The sequence below is a fragment of the Squalius cephalus genome (genome assembly GCF_949319135.1).
Source record: "Squalius cephalus genome assembly, chromosome: 14".
In the NCBI taxonomy this organism is placed as follows: domain Eukaryota; kingdom Metazoa; phylum Chordata; class Actinopteri; order Cypriniformes; family Leuciscidae; genus Squalius; species Squalius cephalus.
The window spans coordinates 31,111,975-31,139,172 of record NC_137135.1 but is presented as its reverse complement, the minus strand read 5'-3'; the positions used below and the strand labels follow the sequence as shown (position 1 = coordinate 31,139,172).

The 27,198-nt window shown below is 38.1% G+C and overlaps 1 protein-coding gene across 5 annotated transcripts in view; it reads left to right on the top strand.

Moving 5' to 3' along the window:
- Nucleotides 1-27,198, top strand: part of stox2b (storkhead box 2b) — an 86,210-nt gene that overhangs the window by 37,210 nt on the left and 21,802 nt on the right. Inside the window, exon 1 of one of the 5 annotated variants that reach the window (XM_079892972.1) lies at nucleotides 66-88. The exons of 2 other annotated variants lie outside the window; for them this stretch is intronic. Coding sequence is in view for 2 of the 3 variants with exons in the window: in XM_079892968.1 (XP_079749094.1) it covers nucleotides 9,915-10,080 (166 nt within the window). In the remaining variant the exon portion in view is untranslated. Of the gene's footprint in view, nucleotides 1-65; nucleotides 89-8,478; nucleotides 10,081-25,204; nucleotides 25,273-27,198 lie in introns of those variants that run through there. 2 more of the 5 variants (XM_079892968.1, XM_079892969.1) reach the window with 2 other exon arrangements.

The following is a 27,198-nucleotide window of genomic DNA, read 5'->3' as shown; positions in this document are numbered from 1 at the left end:
GCCGTTCCGTTTCTGATGACGTGAGTTTGACGGCTTGGGTTGAAAACGCTTATGCTATGAGCGAGAGATGGAGAGGAGGAGCGCTAAAGTAAAACCCTGCCCATTCCATTTCACTTGGAAATACACTTGGAAAAGTCGTTTTAAACTTCCGGTTCACGGGGACTTTAAGGAGGCAAATTCTCACAGCCCGACAGACGCTGACAAATGGCAACAGAGGTCGTAGTCTCGTTTTTGCCAATTGTACATGTTGAATCAGCGTTTGTCAAGTGTCTGTCGGGGCGATGTGAATTGGCCTTCATATAAAAGCTTATTATAAGCCTAAAATGCAAAAAAGCAGTTGTAGCCTAGGTGACGACAACAAACAAGCTTTAGTACTTGCATCTGTCAAAAAAGTTTGGGTTACGTGTCTACACCAGACACGAGTGAAACTAGATCGCTCCCATTATAATCAACAGAGCTGTCCAAACTGGAAGCGGCTGTTCAATTGGCGTTCGCCGCCTTTCTATTTTTTTTATGTAGTAGTCTGTCTGAAAATTACTTTATTTACATACATGTCTGAATTGATAGTCCTTTTATATTAAACAGTTTCTGAGCGTTACATAAATGTAATTTGAGTTTGAAAGTTGACACATGCTAACTTTAATAATGACAAGAATTATAAAACTGAACAGAATGATTTTCTTTACTGTATTACAGTAACAAGAAAACTGTATCTTCGAATTTTTATTTTGCGTTTAACAAACCTGTCAGGCAGCTTCAGTTCTATCTGTTAAAGCCATGCTTTTGTAAAAGTCCAGCCTGTTGAAAGATGTAGAACAGGATTACAGATAGTTTGTGTGTGGTTTCAGGGAGTGTGAGCGATAAAAGTTTCCCCAGGAGACAAGAACTCAGGGATGGCCAAACACATGTCAGAATGCCAAGATGTATGTGATTTGTTGAGATCATCTGAGCTTTTTGTGCCTGGAAAATGGAAACGGCGAGATCCTAATGTGTGCAGCTCGACTTAATATAGGGCATGTGTCATATGAAAATTAGATTAAAGAGTTTGGGGTGTCTGTAGAATGTGTGTGTATGGCTGAAAGGAAAAAAACAGAGGGTCAATGCAAGGGCCATGCAGAAACCGAATGTTTGTTGAAACTGTAAGTCTTAAAGGTAAGTATTAAAGGACGCAAACCGTCAGTTTTTAGAGCAAGAACTTCGGTGTACTTCAGGGAAATGAACATCGAAAAGACATAATAGGTCCCCTTTAAAGACAAAGTCTTGATTTATGTTTTTGAGGTATACTAGAATAGGTTTTTATGTTTGAATGTTAAACACATTATTTTCCACATTTGACATTGTTGCAGCTAGAGGTCTACAGACCGATGAATCGTCCCGGATAGCTTCGGAAACAGTGCTTATTGGTATGGCCTTTGGAGTGACTTTAATTTGTAACTTTGCAGACCTTTTTCATGCTCAAACGGCAACTTTACACACCAAAAAAAGTAGAACATTTTAAAAAAGCATAGTGGGACCCCTTTAAATTGGTTAAATCTTTTTAAACCTACTAGCACAATCACGCAGCTCTAATGTACTTTGAGCGGCATGTCATTCGAAACCACATCCAGTCCATTTTCTCTTTAATCTTTACAGTGTGATCACATTATTTCACATCCACAACTTTTAAACACATCAGTCTGCCATCCCTAGAGATCCACAGAACTGTCTAGAACAGTGCGAATGCTGAGCTCAGGTACCTAATGAATGTTGAAGTTCCTCCTGTATGGTTTAGGTTTGGACTGAGGCCATTGAGTTGTGGTTTGGCAGAGGTAATTTTGCGCTGGCTATTTATTTAATGACAGGCTATAATTGCTCATTTTTACTGAAATTAGGCTACAGAGGAGTCATGAGGCTTGGCCTCATTGGCAGCAGTTTGGCATTGGCACTTTCCTCTCAGGACATGCACATGGAGAGCACTCTTCATTCCTGTTCTGCATACAACATCCACATCTATTGCACATTGTGGTGAAAATCAAGGTTTTAATGTTGTTTATATGTCTATGTTGTGTTTTTAATATGCTTTAAGACAAACCATGTGCAAAGTCAACACCATTGCTGAGTATTTTCTATTTAAAACTGCAGTAAAAGAGTCTCAAAAGCACGATAAGCCAGGAGATCCAGGTATGTTTTTCTGTTGATATGAAAATTCAGGTACATTTAGCAATATAGGGGTTGAGTTATGTATATTATGTATTTTACGATGTTACGATGAACTATATGCCTTTCTCCACTGACGTTCTGAGTTGATTATTAGAGCCTGTATGAGTGAGTGGAGGCGGGGCTCATTTGCGGATTCATGGATCCGCGTATACTAAATTGAGCAAGAGTGTAGTTACATTCAAGCTATTTTAAGGCATGAATAAAAAAAAATCATAGGAAAGACGAGTTTTAAGGGATAAAATTGACTACATGCGGACAGTTTAATAACTTATGATTTGAAACATGTAAATGTGAGCAATTATGATAATTTGCTTATTGCTCCACAACTATCGTGATTTCTCAATTACCTGTAGCTTATAGTTTAAATAAATGTTCTGGATTAACTAGGGAAGAAACTTTGAGTTGTAAATATTATAGTGCATCAAAATCTTTTATTTCAAAAGAGCAAGAACTTTTCTGTTTTCCATGATATGGCCCCTTTAAGGTCTTATAGGGAAAGAACACATTCCATTTAAATAACACTGCATTTTTTAGAAATGTCCTCAGACCAACATTATAATCCAAAACATTCACCCTTTGTCAGTAGAATCGAGAGCAATGTGCTTTTCCCAGCTTGTCTTCATAATACACTCCACATCTAACATGGACTCTTGTAAACAGACATTACTGCTGGTTGTTTCTGGTCAGATTGTGTGGAAGGCCACTAATGGAGATGGTTTTAGATCAGTGTTTCTCGGTCATGCTCTAGACTCCCATGCACATTTTGCTACGTGTGTCAGTAGGACTTTCCAGCTTATTCTTCTTGCTCTTTTATTGTAGCTAGGCTGTGGCCGGGTTAACAAGTATACTAAATTGACACATGGAATAGTGTTCAAATGTTTGTCTACTTTTTTTGGGATATTTTGCCTATATTATCAGAATAACAATGTAAGTGAAAAGTTATATTTTACAGTTTAAAAATACATATTTATTTCTTAATCATTTATTTGATTTGATTTTAAATGATCATGTGTCTTTGTTCAGTGCTCTCAAGAGCAAATTATAAACCATGCTGAAGACGACCACGCTTGCTCTATACAGATATTCTTTAAAGGGGGGGTGAAATGCTATTTCATGCATACTGAGTTTTTTACACTGGTAAAGAGTTGGACTCCCATGCTAAACATGGACAAAGTTTCAAAAACTAAGTTGTACGTTTGAAGGAGTATTTTTGTTCCAAAAATACTCCTTCCGGTTTGTCACAAGTTTCGGAAAGTTTTTTCGAGTATGGCTCTGTCTTACGTAAGATAGGGCGGAATTTCCTTATATGGGTCCTAAGGGCACTTCTCCGGTAAGATCGCGGCCGCGCGCGCACTCGTAGACTAGAGCAAGAGAGTGAAAGCAGTTCGCCATCAAAGCGCCCTGCCCGGCTTTTGGGAAGTCAATGTCACCAAAGAAGTGTGTTTTTGGTTGCCAGGGCAAGACAACCCTGCACAGATTCCCAAAGAACCCAGCGTTAAGGAACCCGTGGCAGTTTGTTTTCCTGAGCATAAACGGAGTTGTGTAAGACTTTTGTTCCCTGCATTTCGACGATGATTGTTTTATAAACAAAGCCCAGATCTACGGATTTGCAGATCGTCTAATGCTTAAGGATCGAGCAGTCACAATGATAAAGGTTCGCGGTCGTGCGTTGGAACCGGACGGTGAGTAAAACTGTTTGTTGAACAAATGTCTCTGTGTGTTGTCACTAGCTTGGCGCGTTAGCACAGCTAAGCTTCGCCCACACGGCCCGCCCCCAGCCGCTCGGTTTTTTCCGGAAAGACTCGGTACAGCCTATCTTTATGTTAAAAATTTAATAAAACAAAATACTTTTTGGAGATATGAAGGATGCAATATTACTCTATAGGTACTCAAGATTAACAGGAGATTGAGTGAAAATGAGCATTTCACCCCCCCCTTTAAAATATCAGAACTCTGGCGTTTTGGGTGGTATTGAGCGGGTTTCTTCTACACCAGTGGACATGTACCCATTTCAGATCATGTGCACTTTATTAATGAGATGAAGAGCTGTTGAATCAGGTGCCACAGGAATACAAGTTAGATAAGGAGTACATCGAAGATATGCATTGCTTGTGGGTCCCATTGAGTAACACTACCGAGTCAAAGTGCCCAGATCAAGAAAGTACAATAGGGTTTCACATGACTTTAACTGGGATTAAAGTGTCTGACTGTTTGCATTCTTTCTCAAAGCCGGTGCAACAGAATTCTTAGTAGATTCAATTTCAGTAGTTGATGGCAATATCGGTGAATTTTACCCATCCATATGTGTTTTCATTGCATGATATGTGTTTTACCCAGTCAAATGTGTTTTCATTGCATGTTCAGGCTGATGTAAAATAAGAGGCAACTTAGTTTCAACACGCTAATTCCTATCGCCAGAGAAGAGCTTGTCCAATTGTCTCATTAAAATGAGCATAAGAGTGATTTGTGGTATTTTTGGAGGTGGAATGGCCTACATATGGGCAAACAGAGCTGTCTGTGTAGCTTGGAGCGCTTTCTGACACTCACTAATGAAGGCATGTTTGGGATTGTTTGGCGTGGGAGTATCAGCAGTGTGTTTCTTACAGTATGGGGTGCTGAGAGGAGGGATAAGGAGATTGTGATGATCCTGGAAGAAAAGAGGGTGAGAGAGAAGGAAAACAGTACGGTTTGAAAGTGGGGGGTAGGGTTGATAATTCAGAACACGTTTTTTCTCATGCATCGGGGGGTCTGGCTGCTAGATGGGTGCGTGCTATGAACTTCATGTCTAAAAAAACCTGCAGCAACCTAGTACAAGTGTGGGATCAGTCACTCGGAGAGGACAGGAACAGAGTGACAATAGTTCGATGGAACCCAATGACGTGGGTGACACTTTAAATGACTTTTCTTAGAGGAAGCATTCCAGCATAGTGGAATTATGGTAAAGATATACTATTAGATGGTAATGGTACTAAATCAGATGGGAATTATGTGAGACTAAATTATCATATTTGAAATTTTAGGCTCACCAATGCTGCATTTATTGTTATTGGTAATTGGTGGCAAAGCTGAATTTTCAGCAGGTCCATCATTCTGATATGCTGATTTGGTGCATATCTTATTATCAATGTTGAATGTTGTTGTGCCGCTTAATATTTTTATGAAAACAATGGTAAATATTTATTTATTTATTTTTTAAGGATTCTTAGATAAACATATGGAATAGAAATCGAAATATTTTGTAACAATGTAAAACTCTTTACTATGATTTGGGATCAATTGAACGTGTCCTTACTGAATAGCCTAATAATAGCCTTACTAACCCCGCCCAAACGTTTGAATGGTAATGTAAGCACATTTTTCTTACACTCCATAGAAACGTTTTTCACTACTTTTACATGTATTTATGCCTGTAGCGACATCAATAACTGCGGTTCTCGGTGCTCAATGCAAAGACCCACCTTTTGTTGTTGCCATTTTCATTATCGATTATCATTATTTTGATAAATTTGTTGTTTTAAGACTACGCCGCCTTAGACTCACCACCCCATGTGTTGTGCTACACCAGACTGCGCTACAGATCACTAACACCCTCAGCGGGTCACGCTGTCAGCTTTCCCTGGAAGGAAAGATGTGCTCCGTTGGCCCTCGGCTGCATTCCTGTCATCACTGGCGGCTCTGACATAACACAACAAGAAATATGAGCCACAACAGACCCAGGAAATATAAACTCGGACCTTGAGAACTGGCACCATAGCCCGGGCTGGAGATAACCAGACACTGAGAGCCATGGAGGAATGAAGCGTTTAGGGTTTGCAAGGCATGAAATGACTGCGGAGGGCTTTCCAGTGAAACTGTCGTGCCAAGCTGTCCAGGAAAAACAATTGGTGTTGATGTGTTGCAATTGGTCAGAGAATGTTAAATACAAATGCTAACAATCTGAAAGATACATTTATGTTTATGTGTTTGGCTGACGCTTTTATCCAAAGGGACTTGTAATGCATTCAAAGTATTCATTCCCTTGGAATCAAACCCATGACCTTGGTGTTCCTAGCTCCATGCTCTACATCCAACTAGATAAATCTAGTTACAGTAGGAGTGTTGTCTTCCTCGAAACGGTCCAGACCTCATGGAAAGTTGTAAACTGCATTTGCCAAGACTCCTGCAAAGTCTGTACTAATAAGCCAAGGTTGAGTTTGACCTACAGCAGGTTTCTGCTCTCCATGAATCTGTAGTGTTCCATTAAGAGCTCTGTAACCCAACACCCTCTGCCTGCAAACCATCACCGCTCAGGCAAACCATTTCCAAAGCTCAAAAGACACCGTTTGGTTCATCATAAATAGTTGCAAATTATTTGTTCCATTCTTTGAATCATAATAGTCTGTGTGATTTCATTCAGGACACGCTGATGTCAGTTTGTTTGCAGCAAGCCGTGGGCACAGATTGTTGATATTAATGAGAAAGATGGTGGAAGTCTGCTTTATGGATGGGTGACCTTTGATCTGTGGCTTATTGGAAAAACATTAGTTTCTCGCTGCTCATTTGGCCGGACAGAGAGAGGGTCCTCCCTCTGATTAATGATCTGCCCCGAGGAGGGGGAACGAGAGCAAGAGCAGCCTTGTTAAATACAACTTGTGGAAAACTAGGGGCAAATTATACTGAACAAAATGGAAAAGCATCTCACGCACGGTGTCTTCAGGAGATCCTGTATAAATGGTGTTTTAGGGTGTTTCCTTAATTGTGTGCGCTATTGGACTTGCAGAAAATAAACACTTTTACTAGTTTATTTTGTGTATTAACAATGTGCAAAATGTTACCTTTAAAAGTATAACAGTTTGTCACCATGGCACTACTCTTACAAGTATGTATACTTTTGTACCTTATTAACTCCTAAACTGTACATTATATGCACCCTTTAGGGATCGGTATGGTATATGGGTAGGTGTATCTTTGAGGGTACTGCTCTTGTGAAATTATATATATATATATATATATATATATGAAAAAAGATTTTTTTTAAATGCCAATTACAAATGGCAATTAAAAAATGGCAATTACTCAATGTAATCTACAGTTTACACATTCAAAAATACAGAAAAAATTAATACCTAAAATATAAAGTCATGCCTTAAATTAATTCTATTATATAGCAGGTATATCTAAATTAATGCAATGAATGCATAAAAAAATTATATACTTCAGAATTAATACTTATTAATCTACTTCAGTTAAAAAAAATACATACAATGAAATACAATAATATATCCAAGTAGGGCTTCGCTCTTTTGAAATTTTAAAGGTTCATTCTTGAGTTTTATTGCTATTTGTGGATTGAAAGTTTAATAATTTTTGGATTAAAATGGCTGATTTGTGAAATGATTAACTTCATAGAATTTGACAAGTACACACAATAAAATATTATTTAAAACTTACTTAAACTTTATTTAGATTTGTTTATTTTAAAATTGCGTGTGTTTTTATATATAGTACAGCTTGTTTTAAAATTACCATAATTACCATAATAATGCCATAATTTTCTCTTCACTGTTGTGGTAAAAATGATAAACATATTTTTTAAAAACTTAAATCATTTTCACAAATCGAATATAGAAATGTGTTATATATGTTTGATGATGATGATGATGATGATGATGATAATAATAATAATAATAATAATAATAATAATAATAATAATAATATATTTTAGTTAAGCAGTTTTAAACATGTAATTATTTAAGATAACATTTTAAAATTTAAAATGCATGCTAAAAAGTTTTAGTTTTAATGTGACCTTCAACAAACAAACAAATATTTATTTTTATTGTTTTAGTTTTAATAAAAGTCCCTGGGTCACAAAAAGTGGCCAAAGTTGAAGAAACACCCTTAATGCTTTCCTTTTATTTTTATTGAAACACATTTTATTTCTAATTATGTTTATACCTTTTTAATGCAATTTGGACCTAATATCCTTGTGTGTATGGATAATATTCACTCGTAAATATTCATCATTGTTCTTTTTGTGTGTATCGCTGTGATAGTCGTATTCCCCTCTGCAACTGACTAAATAATGCAATGTATGTTTGCAGTGCATGAAAGGGAGAGATCCTGTCGCATTCTCTCTCCGTTTGCTGCCATGGAGTGATTGGCTGTGTTCTCAAACAGCTGCGCTATTGCGCTCCTGTCAGGAGAGGTAGGGAGGGATGACAGCGTGACAGAGCGAGAGAGAAAGGGAGGGAGGGAGGGAGGAAGGGAGGGAGAGATCTCCATTCACCATTTCACACTGCTCCCCGAACCCCTTTTTCCCGCTCGCGCTGCCGTGGAGGGATCTCTTTAATTGCATTCCAGAGGAATTTCTCTTGCAGCTGGTGCTTCGACTGACAGGAACGAGTGGGAATTGTGAATGACTCTGCCTGGAGGAAGAAGGATTTTTGGTATAAAAAGTGAGAGAAGAGACTGAGAAAATAAGAAGCACCGCTTCAACTCTTTTGTCATTCGGCGCTTGCAGATAAGGGACTCCTCATCCTCATTTCTCACACACTCTTTACTGCAACGGTTTGGCTGTTTGGGGAGCTTGCGAGCCAGCGTATGTAAATAAAACGCAGTGTTTCCATAGGCTGGGCGGACTGCCAGAAAGTGAGAAAGAGACGGCGAGAGAAAACCCTGAAGGTTTTGTGGTGAGAAGCTCACCCTGACTGGATCAACAAGTCTGAAGAGGGACATCTCCTCAAGCCATCAGCGTGCGCAGCCGAAAGCAGGAGCTGCATGCGGAGAGGAAAGTCAGACAACACCGTCTGGAGAAAGACTAGAAGACGGACTGTTCTTCTACGTGCTTTCACTCTGGACGCCTGGATTCGCATCAGTGTTGATCTTGGTCACAGACTATGAATGCATCAGAAATCTCCCAAGTCTTTCAACGCACTCAAGTGGGATGTCTGTGTGACATGTTATTTTTCTTAACAGATTGAGCGGCCTTTTTCCAGGATTGGATTTCAATCAGAGAAGGGGGAGGACTTGAATCTTGTGTCTGCAATATATATATGTATACCCCCCCACCCTTGTCATTTCTGCATGGTTGAAGGACCCCTGCCCTGCACACGAAGACAACCGCCTGAGACTTTGTCTCCGCTGTGGTTTCTGGTCTTAAAAGTCTAATTTGTTTTTGGGGGTTTCTTTTGTCTCGACGGCTCTGCACTAGTGGATTGAAGCTTGGCTGAATTGATCTTTTGTCTGAATCTAGGGTTCTTCTCACGGTGCAAAAACCCTGCAGCCCCCCACTCCCGACCCCTCTGAAATCCCCTCCTTCCAACTCTCCCACATGAGTCCCCTCGTACCCTTCCTCCCTCCACTCCCACACACCTCCTCGTCTTCCGTCCACATGCCGCTGCAGTCGCAGAGCATGTGAGAGTAGTCTGCATGTGTGCCTCTGTTTGCACATGAAGCCAGAAACCGTAAGCCAGGATTAGGTGCGTGGAGGGTGATGCGTCGCTGGATGCATCCACAGCTGACGGATTCAGGATCGGGAGGACCCGAAACCATTCCTAAGGGATTCCACAACCGCTTTACAACCCGAGCATCTGTGATTTGCGTGTGTGTGCATTTTCCTGACCGTTGGAAGAAGAAAGAGGTGGATAGAGCCGTGTCCTGCCATGTCCGAAGCGTGACCGTGGTGGTGTGATCTCAGAGCTGGTGCCGGCACGCTGCGTTTATCCGGGCTCATCATGAAAAAAACACGCAGCACCACTCTGCGCAGGGCCTGGCCCAGTTCCGAATTCTCGGACCGCGCTTCCGAGCGCACTCGGTCACGGAGCGAGAAAGACTACCGGCTCCACAAACAGTACCCTAAACACTTCATCTCGCACTCCCCTAGAGGATTCATGATAACAGGTCAGTTGTCCTTTACGCTCCACTGACAGAAGTGATGCTTCGTTAATTTGTGTATCTGATTTTACAGCCCTGCTGCTTTTTGTTTTTGAATTGAATCCCAAATTTAAAGCTTGATTTTTGAATGGGTGACTTTCACTAGATCAAGGGCCATGAGATGATTATGGCTGTTGCATTACAGATGCAGGTCAGCTATTTTTAGCATTCGTTCCACACTGTCTGAACATGCTATTGTGTGTGCGAGTGTTAGCTGAGTTTTGTTGCGTCTGGAGCTTGTGTTAAGTGGCCACTCCAAGTTTTCAAAAAATATATATCCTTTTTTTTTTTATAGATTCTTATGTTTGTTTCGTGCAAATTTCTCAAGATGGAGCCGGATGGATGACTTTTTTTTTCTTTCTTTTTTTAGCTTTTAATTTAGCTTTATTTTTAGTGGAATGGTTGTTAGGGGATGACTTTAGGGGGTGCTACCTCTAAGAGAGGATCTTGGGATGCTGGTTGTAGTGCGCTGTTAGTATGTCAGCATGGTAAACTCTGAGAAGTTGCAACTATAAATTCATCCTCTTAAATCAGCGCCGCTTCTTTCACCAATGCGCAACTTGTATTTCAAATCCACCACATTAAAGGGGACTTATTATGCCCTTTTTGGGGTGCACTTTTCAAATTTTACGGTCTAGTTTTCATTCTTCAATATTCAAAAAACACTTTATTTTTCACCTATTTTGCATTTTTCCATCACCTCTTTTCCCAGTCTGTTTGTAATGCTGGATCAGTGTGTTGTGATTGGTCAACTGCTTCGAGCGTGTTTCGAATATGTCACACCAATTACCATAACCCTGAGTTTGAACACACTACTAAGCAACTCAACTAGGCCAGTGACTTCATGCTTTGTAACTTTGCAAGCCTTTTTCATGCTCAAACAGCAACACGACACACTAAAGAATATTGAAAATGTAAAAAAGCATAATAGAACTGTACATTTCAAGAGAATTATTATTGGACTTCAGATAGTTTTGTGCAATAAAATGTTATAGATAGTTAGTCTTTTTGCTGAATGTCTGTTAGTTACCATATCGAATGCTATTGTTTTTTTATTTTATTTTTTAAATGTTGGTCTGTGTGCACAGTGCGTCACGTCTCACTGCGTAAGTGGTGCGCTTTTAAGGCATCGCGTCAAGCTAAAATAGTAAAGTTTTAAAAATGCATCTTATGATTGCATTCTATTACTTTCTCTTGCACTCTATCTTACTACTGCTAAACAAAAATGTGTCCCTGAAGAAATGCGTCTGATCGGGGTCCGGTGGACGTGACCCTAAATCAGCCTAATGATACAATCAGTGCTCCCACGGGGAATTTTAATGCTGTGATTTCCAGGCCTAGAAAAGTCAGAGAAATAATTAAATTGTAGACTTTTTGTTTTGTTTTGAATATAAATTGTTCTGGTAGCTCAGCTCTATTTGTCTGTGAGAAACTACTGGATGAGGATTTTAACAATTATTTGGTTTTACATCATAGCAAGCAATCACAAATGTCTGGAAAAGTAATGCAAATTCAATCTTAATGTCAAAGAGATGTGGGAAGCCTGTTAGTCAGTCTGTAAGATTGATTAATCATTCAAACAACTCCTCGACAAGTCGATTATGAAAATGCGTTGTTTTGCACAACCCCGTTTCATTTAGATTTGCATGTTTATTACATGATGTGCTGTAATCAGGTACACTGGACGTGCTGAGACCCATTGTAGTTATGATATTTGAGCTGTGTTGATTACACTAGCTCTTTTTGTGATACTTAACCCGGCTTTTTCAGACCCAGAGGGCAATATATAACAGGATAAACTGCATCTCATATTTTGATCGGCTAATTAAGGTTTCCTCTTGGATGTCATTATACCGAATCACTGCAGAGAGATCCCAGACCCAAGCTCAAGGCCTGAAACAACAGAGTGCTCCAATAAAAATAAATACTCTTATTACCGCTGTGCCAGAACTCCTTCGTTACAGCTGCTCTCCTCTGCGCTAACGAGAGAATTAAGTGGCGATGACCAAGGATTACCCCATCCCAGTTTGATTAGTCTACGTCCAGCAGTCTCACCAACAAAGTCCAAGAATAGATATTGTGTGAGCCCGAGCTTGATATGAAGGGCACCACCTGTTGGTTCCCTGAAGTGTTTTTGCCATCCATACCATGGTGTCAGTGGTAGGTGAGTTATGGTTCATTGGTTGACATGCGTGACGGTTCACAGCTCAAATTTTCTCTGGCCTGCCTAAAAAAGCCACGTTCCAGAGGCTTGAGGTAAAGCTGAATAGTAATGGGTTAAATGCATTGGTTTGAGGACCCTTCCTTTTTTCTTTAGCAGCATTGGGTGTCAAAGGTTAAATAATGTGGTGATTGTAGAGATTGGCTGTCATTTGGGGCATGAAGCACTAGCATGCAATTCAATGTGTGTGGCTTCTTCACTGCTAGCGGGAGGTTCTGTTTTAAAGATTATTAAAATGGTGGATGACTCTCTTGACGATTGTGAATCTCAACTTGATTGTTCTGTACAGTTCCTTTAAACCCATTATTTACAGAGTTGTTGTGACTGGTATCAAAGCACTGGCATTTGGTTTTGGTTTTAAAGTCTGCTTTTGGTTTATGTTGAAGAGGCAATTTCGGCAGTTAGTGATTTCTGCAATCAGAAGGAATCATAGAAACATCTGCTCTTTTCAGTCTTAATGTTCTTTCTGTTAGTTTCCTTCTAATTTGATGAATAATATTGTAGCTACCCAGAACTGTGTACAAGGGTTGCATATAGACCATATCTGCATTTATTGTCAGTATTTGTTCATTTATAAAACATATATATTTCTTGCCTGAGCCGACTAAACATCGATTTTAAGGGTGTTCCGATCAGAGCCGGACAGTAACTGAGTACATTTACTTGAGTACAGTACTTAAGTACAATTTTGAGGGATCTGTACTTTACTCGAGTATCATTTTTGGGGAGTACTCATGACTTTACTCAAGTACATTTGAAAGGCAAATATTGTACTCTTTACTCCACTACATTTATATCCATAACTGTGAGTACCCGTTACTTCTTCTAAAAAAAATAAAAAAAAAAAGGGAAAGGAAAAAAGAAACATCTCGGAAACCCTCTCAAATGTGATTGGATTGTGCAGGCGCAACTGATTGGGACAGCCTATCAGCAATCACCTTCAGCTTTCTGCCAAAGTCAACTCCATGGTCAGATTTAGATAAGAGACGAAACCATGGACGAAATAATGGATGAAGACGCAGCAGGTCCATCCCGGGAGCGATATTTTTTTTCCCAGGATGGTAGGGGAAGACTCATGAATATTCATTAGGGAAGTCATCCCTGATTGGTCTTAACCCCAGTGACGGGTAGGTTTAGGGGCGGGGTTATGGAGGTCATAAGACCCCCAGTGATGGGTAGGTTTAGGGGTGGGGTTAGGGGTAGGTCATTAGACCAATCAGGGATGACTTCCCTAATGAATATTCATGAGTCTTCCCCTACCATCCTGGGAAAAAAAATATCGCATCCCGGGAATGTGCCAAGCCGTGGCCCCACCTCGCCAGACTATTTCAATTTTCTGAACAAGTTAATGATAGTTTTTGCTTCAAGTGTTTGCTGTGTTTACCAATGTAAGCACTGTGGCAGTAGTAATGCAATATTTAGAAAATGTACTCTTGTACTCTTGATACTCAAGTACTTTTAAAAACAAGTACTTTAGTACTTTTACTTAAGTAGACATCTGACTGTAGTACTTTTACTTGTACTTGAGTAAAATTTAGCAAGGGGTATCTGTACTTTTACTCAAGTAATGAAGCTGTGTACTCTATCCGCCTCTGGTTCCGATTGATCGGGCGCCGATCATTATTGGCCGATATAGTTTGATCAGGGGTCTCTAAAATGGCCAATCAGAAGAGCCAATCGGATGACGCAATGGTTGTGTGACAATTTTTCTATGCACAGCTAAAATTGCTTCACTACGTTCACCGGTCAGGCAGTTCTACCAGGTGTCTGAAAAGGACAATAAATTTGCAACATTTTTGCGGAGATATTGCAACGACAGCAACACTTCAGCAATAAGCTAGGGCTGTGCGATTTGAGTGCATTTCTTGCCTTCACATCTGTGCTCTTTCGTTCCTCCCCTCCCTCACGTCCTGACTTTGCTTAGGCCCTCCAAATGGTAAACCCACCCCTGGTAATGTCTTAAGTGAACATAAAAAGTTGGGAAATAGTTGCATGTGTATCAGTATATTGGATACGTGCAATCGGTCTTAAAATGAAAGCAGCCTAACATTCCTGCTGCCGTCTGTCATTATTAATGTTAATCAAACAAGACAAGACAAAGAGAAAATGACTAACTAGATTAATCTATATTTAATTTATACAGTGAAGACTATGCAGTTTTTGCATTTCATTACTTTCTGTTGATAAAGACTGTTCTGTTTTTATTTGTATTTTTTATTTCACAGGATTTCTATATTTGTTAAGCTCTAAGTTCCTAATCACCTCTCAGAGAGGTAATGGAATATGTTGCATGTTGCTTGCCAATAAATACATTGTCATTTAGAATAGTATTATTTATTTCAGTGATCGGTGATCATATCGGCCAATACTGCTTACAGTTATTATCGGTAATCTGCCCCAAAAATCCTGATCAGAGCACCGTTAATAGATTTGAAGCAGTGGTTCTCAAACTGGTGGTCTGATGGATTTCAAGTGATTTGCATGATCAAGTTGTTCATTGTTAGCTTATTACATTTAATGCATGAAATGTTAAAGAATTGAAACTTATTGTATAGTGTCACCAAAAAAAGAAGAAATTTACGTTGTTATTCATTGATAATCTTGATGAAGCTAATCTGTCAAATCTTGTTATCGTTTCTTACTTTAGGTTCCTCACACAAATTCCATATTTTTTTGGTTTGTTAAACTCACTTTTGGACTATTGTTTTTATTTTATTCATGCAGGAAAGAAACGGTCATAAAGTACTTTGACATCATGTCACTATCATCTTCTTGTAATAATTCAAAGAATTGTTGGAAGCATTTGCTCCCCGATATATGTTAAAATCCATAGGAAAAACAAATGACTCTGAATTCCTCACATGGCTTATGTGATATTTTTAGTGTGGTGGCGGTGTGCTGCCGGTCGAGTGAGCTTGCGGATTGTACAAACCGCCTGACTTCTGTGGCCTGCTTTCTCGTTGAGGAGTGTTAGATGGGGGTGGGAAGGTAAAGACTATTAAGGGAAGGTCATACAATCATCCGCATTGTTTAGAGATAAAGTTGTAGGCTTTGGCTTTACGGTTAATGCTGAACTTGACCCTGTGCTTTCTTGTCTTTCATTATTCTTCTGTATTTCCAGTAACACATGCCTAGTGTGGAGTGCTAATCCGTGCAGGTCAGTGGGGAAGCCGTGGTATGCAATATGCACATGCAAATTATGTCGACGGACAAGGTTGATAACTTACAGCTGTACTTGGACAGGTTTTGTGGAGTTTTAGAATTTCTGTCTGATTGTTTTGACTCTCTCCTGTTTAGTCCAATCATATTTTTCGGTATCTGAAATCTTCATTTCCCCAGTTTAGTATTTTCTCAGTCAAGAAGAGTTTTAAAACGATTATAGGGAATTTTATTCTGTCATGGGTGAGTTGGGAGAGAGATTTACTGTTATCTTACCTGGCTATCGCTCAGCACAAAATTACACTGACTGACTATAGGGGGTTTTCTGGAGGAGTTCCCAGAGTCATTAGGAAAGTAATGTTAGGGAAGTCTGTGATGGTTTCAAATGTGTAATTAATTTGAGGCAATAAGTAATACATTTTTGTTGCAGTCTCCTGGAGAAAAATTGTGCTACAGTAAGAGGAAAGATTTGTGCATTGCTAATTTAGGAAAACCTATCATATCTTTTAGCCTAAAATGGAAACTTCAAACCACTACATATGTTTAGTCTTTCGGATCCTCTTTGGACACGCATATACACACATTCTCTTAGTCACAAGGAAAATGTCAGAGCTCCGTGTCAGTTCAGGGATTACAGAGGGATTCACTTAAATGTTGGTGAAATCCCAGATTGTGTTTCAGTAGATGCCTAAAATTGGACATGTGTTATGGGATAGACTTTTTCCACCTGCAGTTCCTTCATAATATTTACTTGCTTTTTGTCCCATAATATTCCAAGATTTTCTGCATTAAGGGATCTTAAACTTTGTATTTCAGTTCAATTGAAAATAAGACCCAGATTTCGTGGCACATATGGTACTGGATAGTTTGCCATTAAAATATTAGGAGATTGATTTGTAGGCCATTTATTTTAAATAGCTAACTGCCCAGATCAGAGAACATTTTATCTTGAAAGGCTTCTTAATGCTGCAATCAGACTTTACTTTGACTCTTTGTATACAGTCATTATTTCTAATCTGACCCCACTGGTATCATACTTGGCGTAGTGTCACATAACGGCTCTAAAATAAATAACAGCTGGTCTTGCTGTTCAGGGCATACAAAGCAATAGTTGATGGGACCAGCTTAGATGTCAGTAAACCATGTGACTGCATTTGACCAATTACCCTTATCAACCTCTCCAGCTCTCTTTTTTCTTCCTCAAGAACTACTTATACTGGTCTAGCATCTAATTTAAGGTTAAGCTTCACTGCATATCATAGTAGTGATGTAATTGATGAAATAGTGTTTTGGCAAAATCAGAATATTGTGTTCTTGTGAATATTTAAGCATTGATACATGTAATTTATTTTTATACAAAAGCATGTCATGACATGATTTTTTTAAAGAACATTCAGAAATGAGCACAGAAGCTTTCTGCAAACATTGTGCTATATTATTTTTATTTGATTTTGTGTCCAAACTCAAGTCAAGTGTTAAAAAAAATTTAGAGTTCATGAAAATTGAAAATGGTAATGAAAAATTGAATTGTTTTTGCCAAAAACTTGTGGACTCCAATTAGGATTGAGAATGCCTTTTGTGCGAGCACCAAGACACCAAGCTGTCTTGAGAAAGAAACTTTTACATATTTTCTCTCTTAAGCCCAGTTTAAAGTATCCTTGTCATATGCGTCCCATTAACGTCTTGCAAAAAACATCAAACATTTCTATGTCATGAACAGTTATAATGAATTAATGTGTATTTGTTGGGAAAATCCTTTACTAAGTCATTCCCAGTCATTCATCAGATTGGCTTTTGAGACTGTTATTTACCACAAGCTGTTTTGATAGTTGGAGACTATTTGGGCTTGATTGCCATTTTTTTGAATGCTTTTGTGTTTGTTTTCTGGTGCTCTATGCATTTTCTTCCAGACTCTTTGAGAGAAGCTTTGGATGCCATGAAAAGGAACGCTTCTCTAGCCATTTGATTGGATGGGAACTCTTAAGTATTGGCAAGCCGCTCAGAATTGCCATGTCCCACCACACAAGTGCACACAAACACACTCGATCACACACAGTTGCACACCATGTTTTCATTGTCCATGATTTATTTGGATTCTGAAGATGTCGCAAAGTTCTCAACAGCCTCTCTTTGCCGTCTTTCTCAGTCTTTCAATCCCAAAACCAATGCGAGTGCCTTCATATGTGATGACAGTGATGGCAGTTCAGATTCAGCGTATGGAGTTAAGTGAAGTGTTAAATCGAGTTTTCAAACCGCGTATCCACAGAAAGTTTTAGAGAACTTTTTTTTAGGGCTATCATAGTCATAGTGTTAACTTAAGATATTAATTAAAAATGTTTAATGCAACAGTTTCTCTTTGTCACTATCACCCTTAGCTTTTTTTGGTAACACTTTACCAATAAGGTTTCATTAGTTAACTACATAAGTTAACATGAACTAATAATAAAGTGCACCTTTACAGCATTTATTAATGACTACAGCATTTATAATCACTACAAAAGTAGTGAACTAACATGAACATGCTGTATTTTTATTGAATAATGTTAACAAAGATTAACAAACACACTATTCATGTTAGTTAATACATTAATTAATGTTAACGAATGAAACCTTATTGTAAAGTTTTGCCACTTTAAAGCAGGAAAAACCCTGAATGACAATATAAAAGCCTGTTGCTCTTATAATATAAAACTAAAATATAAAAAAAATCTCTGTTCTATGACGTGTTATTTATATGGAAAATAAAATGGGTCGTAACACTTGCCCTTTAAAACGATACCCTTAGTATATTGTAGGGGTGTAACGATACACAAAACTGACGGTTCGGTACACCCCGCGGTTTTGACATCTCGGTTCGGTTCGGTTCAGTGGGGTGGGGGGTTTAGAAAGCTAAAATTGCTGCTTCTTTTTTTTTACAGTGGTTTAATGAACAAATTCTGTCTTTGTCTTTAAATTAATTAAATTACAATTAAACTTTTTGTAACACATTACTATAATCTTAAAGATTAACAACGGAGCCTAGACTTTTAGCCTAATTTCAGATACTATTTATTTTTAGATATAATAATCAACACTCAACACATTGTATGAAAACATGTAAACTGCACATAAGGCAGTTTTCTCATTAACTTATGTTTTCTACTCTAATTTGTTATTGGAATATAAATATTTACACAGTTGCTGTCATTTTCATGAAAGATATTTAAAACATAGGCTACATTAAATAATCAAGATATCAATCATTAACATGTTAAGTAAAATATATTATATAGGCTAATATAGTGCATTTATTTAGTGCAAGAGTTCATTTAGCAACCAACAAGCTCTGGGCACTGAATGACTTGCCTGAGGTAAATATAAGGCTATGTGACAAACTAAGACGTTTTATTGGCGTCTTTTCGCTGCTGAAACACTGATCGATTGATTACACAAGTTATGATGACTTTCAGTTAGTATACTGTATCTTTTAACATACCTTCAGGTGTCCATTCATGTTTATTCTGTAACTGAGGAAGAGAATCGCGTTTACTCGCGCTCCGCGCTGCCGCTTTAAATGAGGATAGTACAGTGATCCGTCACGCCACATCAAAGAGCGCCAAAACGGCATTTATTGTTTGAATTTCGGGATCAAATAGACAGAATTTAAAAGATTACACCTTGCTTATTATCGAAAGTAACAAAATACAGAGCTTGCTATTATAGGGTGTTAATGGTGGTTAGGCTATAACGCTGTATTCGCTGTGTACACATAAGACATGAGGTCCATTGAGCCGGGGCTGGGCCGGGGCAGCAGGGGGCGGGGCGTCCTCGGTACGCCATGAGAGTATCGCGATACGTATCGTGGGTGGTGTATCGCGGTTTTTCGGTTCGGTTTGAATATCGTTACACCCCTAGTATATTGTAAAACCGAGTAATTGGAGCATCAAGTAGCACACATTGGATTTGAGTGGAAAGCTTGATTTGATAACCCAATGCTATGAATTCTCTTTAAAGTGTTAAAAGCCTTAGCCTTTTCCTTAGTCTCTTTTCTCAGCTATCTCTGTATTGGTCTTTCACATATTTTCTCTGTCCTTTCCCATTCGTATCCTAGCTGACACGGTCTCAGTAAACTGTAAGATGTCTGTGGGCCCCAACGTCGGAGCCACTGCGAGTCCTCCAGCTAACCTAAAATCTGCTATGCAGCCCTTTGGCATTTATAATCACAGTTTTTTACTTTTATTCTTTCTTTTTTTTCTTCCAGTTATTGCTGAAGTGACTGAAGCTGTTAACCTTGAAGTTTCAAAGATGACTTCAGCCTACTAATGTACTTTCTTTTATTTGTTCTCCTTGTTTTGCCTTTTTTATGTCTCAATCATTCTTTTAATCTTTTAATTCATTAAGCTTATACTTTTGAAACTCAGTTCAGGCTGTAAATTGCAGATTGTGCGACAAGAATGCAGGGATAGAAAGCCTTTTTAACACGGACAAGGTTGTCATCACCTCCTTTTGAGAAGGGCTGTGCAGTGTCATGCATGCATTTCTAATGAAAGAGCGTTAAACTTCAAACATATCCAGAACTCTTTGTGGTTTTCTCAGCTTATTGCACTGTAAAGGACAGCATTCGTTTTGGAGTATGTCATGTTTATTGCCGTTCGCAGTCTTCTTGCCATAGGACTAAAAGAACGCTTCAGTTCGATACATCTCCCGCCGCTGAGGCGATGCCTTGAGTTAAATCAGTTTTGACAATTAATTTGGGGTGGATTTATCTTTTCTGTTTTTTCTTTAATAATAAATTGGAGGTGGGGAATGAATTCAGAGATGCTGCTACTCTGAGAGGGTTTTAGTATGCTGTGCTTTAGCTTGTTAAACTTTAAATATTAAACAGCAAAGTTCTGAGAAGTTGAAGTCCCTTTTAAATGATCAACACTAAAGAAATATTGAAGCTAAATGCACATTCTTGCTTTCAGGCTTCAGTTTTTTCACTGGCCTGTAAAACGGACGCTGAACTTGTTTAGACAACCCACTGTCCGGTTGATTATGAAAATGTGTAGTTTTGCATTTCCCTGATATTTACAGAATGCCCTACCACAGTATTTCAGATCTTGAATTACATTTGGTCCTGATAAACAAAAGTTGTGTTGTTTGTGTCGTGTAATGAGGTCATAATTCATATGACAGATTCATTTAAATGAATATTTATTTACTGAAGCTCTGTCTGAGAGTCTTTTATTCCAGATGGTTTTACTGTTGTTTTGGCTTTGTCAGCAGACCGTGACTGGTTTGATCTGAGCTCTTAGATCTTTAGGATTTGTTGCAACAGTAGGCAGATGAAATCTGCATTTTGGGAGAATGTTTTAGCAGTTGCTCAGTTCAAGGTGTTCATACTGACAGACAGGATCAGTAAGATTTGTAGCTTTCCTTTGAAAATTCTCTAATGCTCTCTTATGCATTTATTTTATTAAAAACTGTAAAATGGTATAATGTAGGATGGATGGATGAATGGATGGAATACTATAGAAAGAAATCGAAATAACCTAGTTGAGCTCACTAACTGACTACTAGTCAATTTTTGACAACACAGTTGATTAGTTGACCGTCGTGACCCATGACTAATGTGCCATGACACCTTTTACTGCCTCAGGTCCTGAGCGAGGCCTGAGCCATCATTATTGGCAATTGACCGTTCGCAAAGACCCGTCCCCTTTAGTTACTGTTGCTATGTCCGACAGGCCACGCCGCTCTCACGCCACACCATGTTCTCACGCAGTGAAAAATACATAGAGGAGCAGAGAGGACACTGACAACACGCTGACAGACAGGACAGACCAGGTTACTTCTGATATGAAACAAAGTCTCAGCTTTCAAATTTGGTAATTTTTTTAAAGAAATTTAAACAATAAATACCGTTTTGTGGCTCTTTAATGTGTCTGACTGATTGCTGTAGAGCCTCAGGTAAAGCTGCTCGTTAACCGATCATCTCTTCCTTCTTGTTAATTTAAAGCATCAAATAAACATGAATGAACTTGAGAGGGAATGTTATTTTAACTGCGTAAAAACGTAATTCAAGTTCAAATCCTCCCACGTTAATCTACTAACTCTCCTGACTGCTTTGTCGGACAAAAATGACGGATTCGGCGGATGGCGGATTATGATTGGTCAGATCGCCTGTCAATCAAACTCCCTGTGATGGGGAAATTCGATCACTATTGTCTTTATCAGATATTAACTGTGTTAACAGTTGGAGTTCAGTGTCTAAACCAGAATCATTTGCTTGTTCCACATCAGCGAAAAGATTCCGGTAATGTTTTTGACTGCACTTGACATATACGCACATGGACATTCACCTATATGCACATCATCTCTTTCTGACATGTCGGCTCCCACACATACACTGCGGCATAAAGGATGCAGCAGAGCATGCTGGGATACAGAATGAACCCGTTAACCCGCCACGGCCCCTCGGCTGCCTGATGCAAGAATGCCCCCTGTGGAGAAACACACACATACTCTCACATTTACACCAACACACACTCACTTTTTAATGTCTGTTTTTGAATATCTAAATAAATCTTTCATAAGCACCCAGGCAGAGGAGACAAATGTGTTCTCTGCACATATATTTAGTTCATGAGGTTTATTTTATTGATTTGTTTTGAGTCAAGAGATGTGTTTAATCAAAGATAAGTGATAATGCATTTGCTCATCCAGAAATGAACATTTTAGCATTGACTGAAAACGAGTTGTGAATGAATCCGTCAGTCTGGTCTTGTCAACAAATTAATTGAAAAGATCCAATTCAAAGGATAATTTATGTATCAAACATCACGGTTTCATGTCAAGGTTTTCAGTGAATTATGACTTATTTAGGTCTTTTTCCTCATGTTCCTCAAACTATCATATCACTTAAGAAGACTTAACATAAATGGCATTACACTAACTAAAGTTGAAAAAGTGGAAAAGCATAATAGGACCCCTTTAAATGATATTTAAATCTAGAGGAAATGGCTCGCTGTGTGACTGCTGGTGTTCTGACCTGGTTTATGTGGCGTGTATGTTGCGTGTACATGATTTGCCCTGTGCATTTCAGTATATATTTTTATCTCTCCAACACACTGGAGAACATTTGTTAAATGATGGATGGAATCCGTGTGTGTGAGTGTGAGAGCATGCAGCTTAACACCGTGCATTTAGTATCACGCATGCAACTGTTATGTTTGTAGGAATGTCTAAATATCTCACGTGTTTGCATTCAATTAAATGTGCAATAGCTTATGTGCAACTTTACTTGCTTTGGTTGATTCTGTTGTTTTAGATATCAAAGACGTACACACCAAAGACCCAAATCGTCATCTGAGATACGGAGCACTAGCACAGAGATTAGTGCGTTTCATAATCCGGAACTCTGTGTAGAGCGTCAGGAGTCAAATCCTCAGTTCTGTCTGTGTGCTGAATCTGATTATCAGCCCTACGCATTACACTTCTGGGTCAAATTAAACTAGTATGTCTTGAGTATAATTCACAATGTTTACTTTTATGGAGTTAACCTTTTGACAGAATCAGTTTAGAATCAAGAGACTTTTGCACAAGCAAGCACTGGCAGGGATGTGATTTCTCCATATTCATAAGGTTTGGTTGGAGACTGTACGATGACTGAAATTGTGAAATGGCCTTAAACAATTACTCAATAAACTGCAAGCGTTTTCTTCAACATTTCTTTTGACAGCGCTGTACGAGCTCGCGGGACGATCTGCAGGACACCCTTAGCTTGTTAGCTAGGGTTCAAAGTACGGCTGTGCTGTATATCGATATATCTGATATATTGCTTTTTATAAACGATATGGAATGAGGCAATACAGTTTATATCGATATACAGTAGTTTGATACGAGCACATCTGAAAAATAGCGGAGGACGCAGCCACGGGGAAGGTGCGTAATTCACTTTGTCCTAAACATGAGCCATGCTTTGTAAGGTTTAAAGGTCAGATGCTCTGACATGCTGAGTCTGACAGATACATACTTGCGCTGTTTAATGCTTTTGAGATGTGTTTTCCACAGTGCACAACTTACATTTCACAGGTATATTCTAATATAGGCTTATATAAATAGTCTGTACTTTTGTTTTTATTTTAATTTTTAGTTTAGAGAATTTAAAAACAAAATCATTGTAATAATAATGTAACAATGTAAAAAATAATGTTAGAATCTAATGTGATTTTAACCCATTTTTTGCATATAATAGGCTATTTATCATAGCCTGTTACATTCACTATATTTGTTTTCATACCTCCAATATGAACATTGTTTGTAGGACAACATTGGGCAGGATGTGATTTAAAAAAAAAATAATAATTTAATCCAAATAGAAAAACAGAGAAAATACAGAGCTATATACCGCCGTTCAACCAAAAAAGTACAGATATATGTTGGGGTTTTTTTTTTTTGTCCTATCGCCCAGCACTAGTTCAAAGCAAACCTTAACAAACATTTATTGCTCAAACATTGCTTTTATCCGTACTTCGTAGAAATGATGTGGTTTGAAATAAAAATCTATCAACCTATATTGGTTTACTCTTTTGTTTAGGGCCTATCTTCATTTCAAAGTGTCTTTTGGTACGCAATGATCCAATTTATTTTAATGGTGTGAGAACAAAGTAAACGCTTCTTCTCACAATCGTGTACACACCTTTCCTTAGTGTTTGCACACCACTGGTGGAGTCTCGGGTGTCATGTCCTCAGGGTCACGCAGCAGAACAGGTATAGTGATATCACTCTGGCAAGCACATGAGAGTATATGATTGACGGACAAATGTCTGCTGCATAATGAAGCGTGAGTCCTCAATATTTTGGTGTGTTTTCCAAAATATGTATATTTTACATTTTAAATGTGTATGCTAGCATATAGACGGCCTCAAAGCTAATAGACATGGACGGAAATCCAATTTTAATTGGGTCTTTAATATCAAGCCAGTGTGTTTGCTTGGTCGAGTTTGTTTGTTTAATGTTGCCATAGCACTCGCTCTTTGAATGGGTTCAATTTGAATGACAAAGCAGCTGACGGAAGCCCCTGCTGCACTGTGGGGTATTGGCAATACAGCTGTAATCATTCACATCAAAACCTTTACAAGCCAATGATTTCTGTATTATATTTAAAACTTAGGGCCGATTTCGACATTTTCAGCTCCAATTGCATCACAGATGTAATGCTGAAGTGATCTGTCGAGGGTATGTGGAGGGCAGTCATATTTTGAGCTAGAATTAGTTTTCTTTGATGTCTCCCCTTGAGCTGAGCCATGAAACAAAGTCATTTTTTTGTGTGGAAGATGTGCCAAACAGTCTGAGCTTCTGTTTTCTAAGAGGCTACACATCTCATTCATTTAGGTTGTGCCGTGATTGAAGTCGGGCAGATCCACGGGGCATAAACATGCTGCCACACGAATTGGGGAAAAATTCCGCCTGACAGCTTTTTGAACGTTTTGATCCGTCCTGGAGACGAGACGCAAGATTGAAGTAGCCAAAAATTGGAATTCTTTCATATCTGTGGCACTTTCAACTTCACCCTGCATGTCTAGACTTTCCGTTACCACCATCTAGTGTTACAGCCAACAGTAACTAGAGAATTATGGCGGGTTCAAGTCCTCCTGGGAAGTTCGTATTTACGAGTTGAGAAGTCGTGTTTAGGAAGTCAGGTGCGTTTAAGTCACTTTCGTCGGAGCAAGATGGAAGTGTACCTTCTCTTAATCAACTACACAAGGTTTTTTAACTCTACTTCTGGAAAATGAAGAACAAAGAATGTGCATCAGGTGTGTTTTGCTTTTTAAAGTTTTTTATAAATTTATGAAGCCACTGTGAACTTTATCGTTACATATGATATTGATATATTACAATGTGCAAGGAATTAGCTTATTTTATTGTAAATAAAAAAGCCTGACAATGCCACTGCTAAATACCTATAAATATTGTGGTGCTCCGCCATGTTTCTCACTGACATGCCGCCAACTCATAATGATCAGGGCTTAAAGAAAATCTACAATCGTAAATACAATCTTTTCGACATAACATGAACGCAATGCACCATTAGGCCTAATGTTCAGTTGGTATCAGTAATTAAAGGTGCAGTGTGTCGACTCTTCTCTTCCACTAGCATCATATTTGTAATGTTTGTAATGGAATTACAAAAATAATGACCGTTTTCAAACAAGTTTCTGTCCCAGAGTTTACACTTTTGGGGAAATCGATGTTTGACTGACTTGATTGAGTTGTAGCTGGGATAATTTTAACATAAAAAAGACACTCACCTAACCTTTAGTTGCACAAATTCATAAGGTAGATGTTTGACAAGTTTAATTAATCTAATGAAAAATAAATGAAAGATAATCTTTGAAAATCTAAATAATTTTCTTTAATTGGTTTTTAGCCAATGTGTGCACAATTTTTGGTTGCATCCAAGAATTTTCATTTTGGTGCATCACTACGTTTTGTACATGGCCATATTTGAATAAAATCAATATTCTGACAAATTAATTATTTTTCTAGAAGATAATCTCCACTTATCTCTCTCTAATAAAATATAGCATCTCATGTAGTCCCACCTCACCAACACAAGCTATAAGGTGATTTGTTGCTGTGGCATCTGGTCTCTCCTGTCAGATATCCTGACACTGAATGCCACAGTGACCGCTGTAATGTGCTTTTTGTCTGTGTGTAGAGCATGTGTGTTATAATGTTTAATGCAACAGTGCACTTTTGTAACTTTTATTTGTTTAGTACTTATTATGGGGGAAGTTGTTGTCAGCATGGACATTTATCTATTGATATAGGACTAAACGGACTAATTTGTGTCTGTAATTTATGAAAAGCAGCAGGCTGTAAAAATTAATAACCTGGGCTAAATTGCCCTGGGCTGTTCCAGCTAGGACTTCATGAAAAAAAAACCCTGAATGGTTCGGTTATAGTGCAGATGTGGTGAGGAGCATACAAGACCACAACGTCTTTATGGACGAAGGGAAACATAAAATGTCTAAATGTTTGTTACATTGTTTGATTGCTAATTATTTCCATTTTTCACGATTTCTAGAATTTGTACAGGCCTTAAACTTTTTTCAGTGTCAAGAGAAGTCTATTGTAATTAGCAATTAATTTAATTTTACTCGTGAGGCAGATAAAGCTTCTAAAGGGTCAATGACATTTGGAACAGCAGGCTGCATTTTTTATATTGCGTTATATATATTTTTTTAAGTTCTCTGATTATCTTGCACTGCATCAAGCCACTCGTATAATAGCTGTCACCATTCAAAGTTTGTGGTAACTATTATTATTATGTATATATATTTTTTTTTTTTTTTTTTTTTTTTATTATTATTAATTATATATATATATATATATATATATATATATATATATATATATATATATATATATATATATAATTTATTTATTTATTTATTTATATATATTTTTTGGGGGATTCTTTAAACAAAGTTTAAAAAAAAATATTTGAAATATTTTGTAACATTTTATATTTAAAAAAAATGTTTAGCATTCTAAATACATTTATGGTCACTTTTAATATTTTAATACATTCTTGCTGAATACAATATTAATAGTGATATTTGGCTCAGAAGGAATAATAATAAAAAAATACTATTGCAAACCAGTCTATTGGTAAAAACACCATTTATTTTCCATTTCCAAGTAAATGGGACTATTTTATCACCCAGAATTGATTC